The sequence below is a fragment of the Lontra canadensis genome, unplaced genomic scaffold, assembly GCF_010015895.1.
Source record: "Lontra canadensis isolate GAN:19392208 unplaced genomic scaffold, GSC_riverotter_1.0 scaffold55, whole genome shotgun sequence".
Classification (NCBI taxonomy): domain Eukaryota; kingdom Metazoa; phylum Chordata; class Mammalia; order Carnivora; family Mustelidae; genus Lontra; species Lontra canadensis.
In genome coordinates, this window is record NW_022631049.1 from 9,568,626 (window position 1) to 9,576,687 (window position 8,062).

General features: G+C 41.2%; 1 protein-coding gene across 2 annotated transcripts in view; it reads left to right on the top strand.

Annotated features, from left to right (window-relative positions):
• ARMH4 (armadillo like helical domain containing 4) overlaps nt 1-4,665 on the top strand; it is a 244,161-nt gene extending 239,496 nt beyond the window's left edge. For both annotated transcript variants that reach the window (XM_032875299.1, XM_032875298.1), the window contains exons 7-8: nt 3,482-3,616; nt 3,852-4,665. In XM_032875299.1, coding sequence (XP_032731190.1) covers nt 3,482-3,616; nt 3,852-3,920 — 204 coding nt within the window. In that variant the 3' untranslated portion in view covers nt 3,921-4,665. The remainder of the gene's footprint in view (nt 1-3,481; nt 3,617-3,851) is intronic.
• Nucleotides 4,666-8,062: the final 3,397 nt, after the last annotated feature.

The following is an 8,062-nucleotide window of genomic DNA, read 5'->3' on the forward strand; positions in this document are numbered from 1 at the left end:
CAAGTCTGAGAGCCACTGTTGCAAAGCAATGTAAGGGTATTGTCCTAACTCAGCAGACTTTAGACAGTACAGCATATTGTTAGGTTTTCTTATACTTTTCTTGAAAACAGATGTTTCTGAACCAATACATTATCCTAAGAAAGAAGGATACCTTTCTCATGAATGTAATACAAAGCCAACAAAAACCCAACACTAACACAAACTAAAATTAACTATATCTAGTCATATTTTGACTTATAATCTACTTTAAAAATGCAAAACTTTTTTATTTGGAACTATTTTCAGTTTTATAAAAAAAAAGATATAAGAATAGGTACAAAGAATGCCCTATACTTTTTACCCAGATGTACTTGTTTGTAATATTTTACCCCATTTTGTTTATCATTTGCTGGTCTGTCTGCCCATCTCTGCCTCCTTTTTTTTTTTTTTTTTTTTTTTAAATTCTGAACTATTTGAGAATAAGTTGCATATACCATGGTGCTTTTACTTCAAATGCTTTAGTGTGTATTTCCCACAAATGGGAATATTCTGTTAGCAGACATGGTACAGTTTCCAGCTTGAGTGGATTTAACATTGATACAGTACTTTTTATCAAATCTGGCATCCATATTTCAGTTTTTTTCAACAAACTCAAAATACCTTTCTAAAAGCATTTTTCTTCTCCAGTATAGGATCTAGTCTAGGGTCATGTAACACATTTAGTTGCCATGATTCGTTATTTTCCTATACTCTTGAACATTTTTATAACCATCTTTTGTCTTTCATGACACTGACTTTCAAAAAAATATAGTCCTTTAAAAAAATAGAATAGTCTTCATTTTAGGTTTATTGTGTGTTTCCTCATGATGAGACTCAAGTTATGCATTCTCACTCAGAGTATACACAGGCACAGCTATGTCCTTCTCAGGCTGTTATCTGTGCAGGTACTTGAACGTCCAATGATTCTGACCAGAGAAGAGGCACTAGGCAGGGTTTATAACTTAGAAAATATGTTCATGGGTCTTATTTGTTTTCATCTCTGTAGGAAACAAGTCTTGGGAAATTCTTTTTTTTTAAAAAAATATTTAATTTATTTATGAGAGAGAGCACATGAGCCTGAGTTGGGGGAGGTGAGGGGTAGAGGAACAAGGAGACTCCCCACCCAGCTGGGAGCCCGACTTGGGGCTTGATCCCAGGATGCTGGGATCATGACCTGAGCTGAAGGTAGACACTTAACTGATTAAGCCACCTAGGTGCTCCAAGTCATGGCCAATTCTGAAAGAAGAGCCTATTCTCCATTAGTGTTGAAAGAAGAATGGTTAAAATATATTGGAAGAAGAGAGGTTACTTGGATTGCATCTTTTATTTTTTATTTTTACTTTTTTGGATCACATCTTTTAATTATAATTTCAAACACAGGCAGCACACACACACATACACACACACACACACACACACACACACACACCACACATGAGGGGAGAGAGAGAGATTAATTGAATTTTGGTGAAATCTGCATGATTTTTAAAAAAATTTAATTTAATTTAAATTTTTAAAATAATCCATAATTCATTGTTTATGCACCTCACCCAGTGCTTCATGCAATACGTGCCCTCCTTAATATCCACCACCAGGCTCACCCAACCCCCAACCCACCTCCCCTCTGAAACTCTCAGTTTGTTTCTCAGAGTCCACAGTCTCTCATGGTTTGTCTCCCCCTCCAATTTCCCCCAACTCACTTCTCCTCTCCCAATTAAAGCTCTAGAAACTAGAAATCTAAAGGTGTAAATAAGAAGTATGAGAAAGAGTGACGCATGTTGGAATAGTCATGCTCTTGGGTGTGGGTTGAAGTTACACAGCACAAGGAGACCCACACAGAGATTGATCAAGCCAGACTTCGGACAGCTCAGGTTATCATCTTCTGATGTACACCTCTTTCGAGTCTAATCTCCGGGGCTTAAAGCTGATCGTATTTCAATACGTACATTTGTTTCCGTGTATTGGGAATGGTGGTTTTAAAGCAATATATTCACAGCTCTTATGAGAGTACCAAGACTTTGCTCTTGTCCAGTATTTTCCCACATGGAAAATTACAGTTTTATAAGCCCTTAAGTAGATCTGGAAGAACTTCAGAAAAAGTTTAGGTTTCTGCAAAGCATATTAATTTGTTGAAAAGTGACTGGGCTTTGTTTCTTGGAGAAAAACACTTAGTATGCTGATGAACAATGCTATTGTTCTCAAATTAATGGAAAAATTTCCATGTTCTGCCCTAACACAAGACTCTGGAAAACAGAACCAGTGAGTGAGCTGGCTGTGTGCACGGAGGGGGAGCTACAATTGTAGAAGGGCTCGTGTAATCCTCTGATTTAGTCTTGGAAACGCTGGGAAAGCATCACAGTCTGCACACTTCAGCACTTTTTAAAAAAACTTTATTCTATGTCCCTCTCAGATTTTGGCTCATTCTGAAAGGTACTTGAAATAGTTTGTCCTACATTAGAAATTTTAGAAATAGTCAAACAAATGAACAGACTCATGGGCTCCTCCCCACCCCTGCATAATGACCCTCTAAAACCTAAAAATTTTAATTTTTTATGTATTTTGTCTGGGTAGGCTTCTAGCAGGGGCCTTCTTCAAGGGCAAACCAGTGTCATGTTCCTCCGTGAAAGGGCTCCAGGTAAGTACATGATGCTGTGGCCCCGAGGTGTCATATTGGCCAAGATGCAGGGAGCACCTTTAGGATGATGGCCTTCCCCTGAGCTTGGGAAGATCTGGAGCTACTTACCTAAGCCGAGGGATGTGTGGACATCATGGTGCTCACTTAGAACCAACGTATCCATAGAGACACCTTGGGGACATTGGAGACACACCAGATACCAGACACCTCCAGGTTCTTTTGGAAGTGCCACTGTTGCTGGTAGTGATCTTTGCACCTTACTCTGCTACTTCTTTCCTTTGGGGGCTGGGGATGCTCAGAATTCCCTCCCAAGCCCCAACTTTGGTCTTGTCCACTGGGCAGATTTCTCCTTTCCTATAAATCCCACCTTATGTGTATACCCTCTCCCATCCTTGTCTTTTCTGCCTGTGCCCCCAACACCGAGCATCCTTCCTCTTCCCTTTCTTACTGTAAGGCAGCTGAGATTGTGAGCATTTTAATAGTCTTGGTATTCTCAGAAGCTTACTTCATCCATCTTTGATACAAATTATTCTTCTGCCACCGAAACCTGATGTTGACAAATGTGCATAAGCAAGCAGCTCTAGGTGCCACGAGGTCTGGGTGATTAATTTCAGTACTTCTTCTAAATACTTGAACTTTCCCCAAATAGTCCTACTGTTCTCTCTCTTGCCTTCTCCCTAAAAGGTACCTTTATTCTAGGTGCTATTTTATGACAAAGCAAGTAGGAGAATTCCAGGTATTTAAAAGCCTGCTGCCATCCGGCAGAAAGGAGAAACCCTCGGCTGTGGTCAATGTAGCCTCCTAATGGACACCTTCTTTTCCGTGCAGGCTGGCTACATGTCTGGGATGCTGGTTCCTGTCGGGGTCGGGATAGCCGGCGCCCTGTTCATCTTGGGAGCTCTCTACAGCATTAAGGTTATGAATCGCCGAAGGAGAAACGGCTTCAAAAGGCATAAAAGAAAGGTATGGAGACCAACAACAGCAAAACCTCAGCCATTTCAGAACAGGCATTGCTTTGCTGATTTGCTTAATAAAGCACACGGGGTTTAATGAGGCAGGAACGGTATTGACACGCCCCCTGGTTTGCCTTAGCGGCCGCTGCCGCTGCCTGTGGTGGGATGCCTTTTCAAGGGGCCTGTTTTTCAGTTTTGCTCTGCAGCAGAAAGGGCTTAATGCTCCTCTGTTTCTCTTTCCCCAGCAGAGAGAATTCAACAGCATGCAAGACCGAGTCATGCTCTTAGCCGACAGCTCTGAAGATGAGTTTTGAATCAGACGGGAGTTTTCCTGGGATATTCACTTGTCTTATTATTTTATTGTTTATTTGGGGGACAAAAGAAGAAAGGCAGCCTGCCACATCACGGCTGTCAGGCCACCGGGCTTGTTCTTTGCTGGACAGTAGTAGATTTCTCTTGTCCTGAGCTCCAAAGGCATATGCTGTAGCCTTACTGTATAGGGCCGTGTTTGTTTTTCTTACGTAGTGAATTTTCCAGAACCATCGGCTACCACTCATCAGTATGCAGCACACATGTGGTTCACTAGGAGTTGCTAGGTAAATATTTTGTATTTTTCCAAAGGGCCTTTGCCTTGGTTTATCTGCACTAGGCATAGTGATTCTTGTTGCCAAGGCATACGTTGACTCTGAAATCGAAATCCTAACAGAGAATAGCTCATGATGACTGCGTTGGGCCCACTGGAGGCTGTAGGCTTCTGGGCCATGGTACATCCTACATTTGCATCAAAACAAGCAGCAAGTTGGAACAAAACCTTCTTTGTCCAGAAGATCTCTCGGTGCATTAGGGTTATGTGTAGATTTGTATCTATCTTGCATTCTATGCGCCGGTCTCCAGTTTTATTATTTTGCATCTTCTATCTTATTCTCATTCACGGCAGGAAAAAAATGCACCAGAAATAACACATTAAATGGACTCTCGGTCTTAATGTAAACTTGCTTTCTTGATAGTGTAATTGACTCTGACAGACGTATCAATAGATGCTTACATGTTTATCACTAAGAGGTGTTCTTTTTGTGTATCATTTGACTTTGCAAGAAGAAATAAGCAAGAAATCAAGAAAAAAAATGAGGTAGGCAAGCTCTCAGAGCATTCCTGTCTACCATTCACTATTGTGAATTATTCAGAGCTTTGCTTTGCTACTTCTGGGGTCTTGGCCATGGAATGATGGAGCCACCATTGGTTCTTAGTTGGCTTTAATGGGAAGATGGGCGTTCTGTGGTATATGCAGCCTCAGTGGTCAGAGTCCCAGTCTTTCTCAGGACATCCCGTTTTGGGGGATGTTGGCCTACGCTAGATCATTTCTCATTTCTTTTGGAATGAAAGTCCTTGCCCTATCTTTTGAATATTGGTATTTGAGTTGAACTTTTAGGTAAAGACTTGGCTCATTTCATAGAAGACTAAAGGCTCCTGGTAACCCTGTCCTTAGCGCTTGACACATGGAGAACTCGTTCACATCCCTTGGAGCCTGATCTACTGTATTGGAGGCGAGCTGCACAGTCATTCCTCAGAGCTACTGTATGGGGTAGGACATATATATATATATATATATATATATATATATTTTTTTTTTTTTTTTTTTTTTTTCCATTTGACTGGAGACAGAACTGAAGGAGAGAAGGGAAATGATTATCCAAAAGTATCCCTAGGATCATTCAGAACAAGAACCCCCTTGGACTCAAAACCGTGTATCCCTATCATCAATTCAGTGCCCTTCCCCATACTTTTCGGGAAGCATTGACATTTCAGAGTCCTTTAAAACCAAGATTCTAAGGAAATACAGAAGACCCTTGAACAACATGGGACTGTGCTACATGGGTCCACTTCTGTGTGGATTTTTTTCAAGACAGTACAGTACTGTAAACGGGTTTTCTCTTCCTTGTGATTTTCTTAGCATTTTCTTTTCTCTAGCTGACTGATTATAAGAACACAGTATATAAAACACATTACATATGAGGTATATGTTCATTGGCTGTTTATGTTACCAGTAAGGCTTCTGGTCAATGGTAGGCTCTTAGTAGAGTTTTTGGGGAGTCAAATTTTATATGTGGATTTTCAGCTGTGCAGGGGTTTGACACCCTGAACCCCTGTGTTGTTCAAGAGTCAGCTGTAGTTGGTTGGCCAAGGACCATTTCACATGAATTTCTGTCTTTGTTAAATGAACGATGCCTTACTAACATCCCTTGTACACGAGTCCTTGCCTCTCCTACCTCACGATTTCCTTTGCAGCCACATAAATTTAGGTATCACCTCTAAAGAACTAATAGAGAAACCTTTCTGGAATCCATTCTTGAATGATAGCTGGCTTACAAGAATGTTTTCATCAATTAATTTTTTTTTTTTTTTTTTTGCTAAGAGATGTAAGCAAATGTGTGAAATTGGTCAAGAGAAGTGAGAGGCTCTGTACAATCAAATGGAAGTAACAATTGATAAATAAGCTCAAGGTCAAGTTTGAAAAATAAAATTTAGGACCATGACACTCAGAAGTAATTTCTAATTTCATGAGCAGAGACATTCTGCTATTGCATAGGGTATGTTCGCCTTTTCTTAGAGCAGCCCCTTGCTGTAAGTGTTCCTAAGGTTAGGGGAGGTGGGCATGACGTGGTGTTACTGTTTTTGTATTCTCGACAAGCTATTTATAGCAAACCCACAATAGGACATTTCATTCAGCAACACATGGGCGATGGACAATGCTGGTGGCTATTAATGCCTTGGGCTACTCATAGTCTGTAGTTTTAACTAGATCATGCCTAAGCGGTTGAACTTTAAAACTGTAGAGGGATAAAGCCACAAATAATGGACACTATTTTCATTTATTCCAGAAGGCTATGGGGATAACATGCATGTGCCTTTAGGCCTCAACAGAAATGTCTATGTAGTCCTTTTTTGGGACAGGTGACTGTTACAAGAAAAGGAGATGACTTAGATCACAGCGGATTTCTGTACAAACCCATATCAACACCTGGGTTGGTGGAGGTCCCATGGATATGTTTATTTTGGCCGTTTTCCTCCCTGCCTTGGATGAAGTTGGCTGAAGTTACTGAGAGGATCAGAAAAGGTCGTCATGTTCAAAACAAAACCCAAGATTAGGGGTGTTGCCCCCCGAGAAGGTGCTGGCTAGTGAGTGGTTATACTGTAGTCCAATTAAAAGTAGGAAGTCAGGCAGCAGTAGGTTTACCTAAAATAAGTGATTTATCTCCTATTTGCACATTGAAAATAAAAAAGGCAACTCTTGATTCTAACAACTAAGCTTAAGTCATTTAGCAGCAAAACAAGGAAAGCTGTCTGGCAGGGCTGCTGTAAGCTGCAGGCTTCAGTGGCTAACAACTTCCCTTCTGAACCGTATTTACCCCCTCACACCTGCACATGCCCCAGTGCAGGGGCAGGGACTGTGTCTTAATCTTAGAGGGGGAGGCAGTGTTTCCCAGACTTTGGCTCCTAAGAGCCATAATTGGGCAACACCAGATTCCAAGGCCCTGCCCTAGACCCACTGAGTCAGAATCTCCAGGGAGGAGTTTGGGATTCTTATACCGAAGAGTTAGAGAGTACACCCGGGAGGGCACCTATCTAGAGAACAGATTCCTTATTAAAGAGACAAGGGAGAACAGGTCCCCTTGGGGAAGAAACCCTTTCCCTAGTCAGTGATCCAATAAATCACACCTGCCAATGTGGAGGAAGGAAAACAAAAGGAAAGAGTAAAGGGTAGAAGGTTCTAGAAAGAAAATAGAGTGCTGGGTCAGAAGGAAAAGGGTTCTTCCCGTGTCCCTGATGCCTTTTTCTCTAATCAGAAGGTAGTACTTTTCTTTTCTTTTTTTTTAAAAGATTTTATTTATTTATTTGACAGACAGAGATCACAAGCAGGCAGAGAGGCAGGCAGAGAGAGAGATGAGGAAGTAGGCTCCCTGCTGAGCAGAGAGCTCGATGTGGGGCTCGATCCCAGGACCCTGGGATTATGACCTGAGCTGAAGGCAGAGGCTTTAACCCACTGAGCCACCCAGGTGCCCCAGTACTTTTCTTTTAAACCCATTCAGATTTTCCTCTCCTGTAAGTTGCTTCTTTCAGTAGCTGCTGGTTTAATTTATATGCAATATTTGCAGTTAATTAGTATCCCAGGGAAACAGATTCCCTTAGCAATGCTTCAGCCTTGGCTTCAGCTCATAAACTGCCTCAGATACAGTCTTCCAGAGACATTTCTTAAAGTACCTGCATCTCACATAGGTCAACAATGTTGTGGGGGAAATTTTAAAGCACCGTCTTAGAACACGTTTAAAGTAGTTTTAGCATCGTCAGTCAAAGCTTATTCTTTATTTCATTTTTTTTTTTTTTAAAGCTAAGACCTAAAAGTCAAACATTACAGAGATACCAGAAAATGAGGTAGAGCAACATAGAACATTCTGAA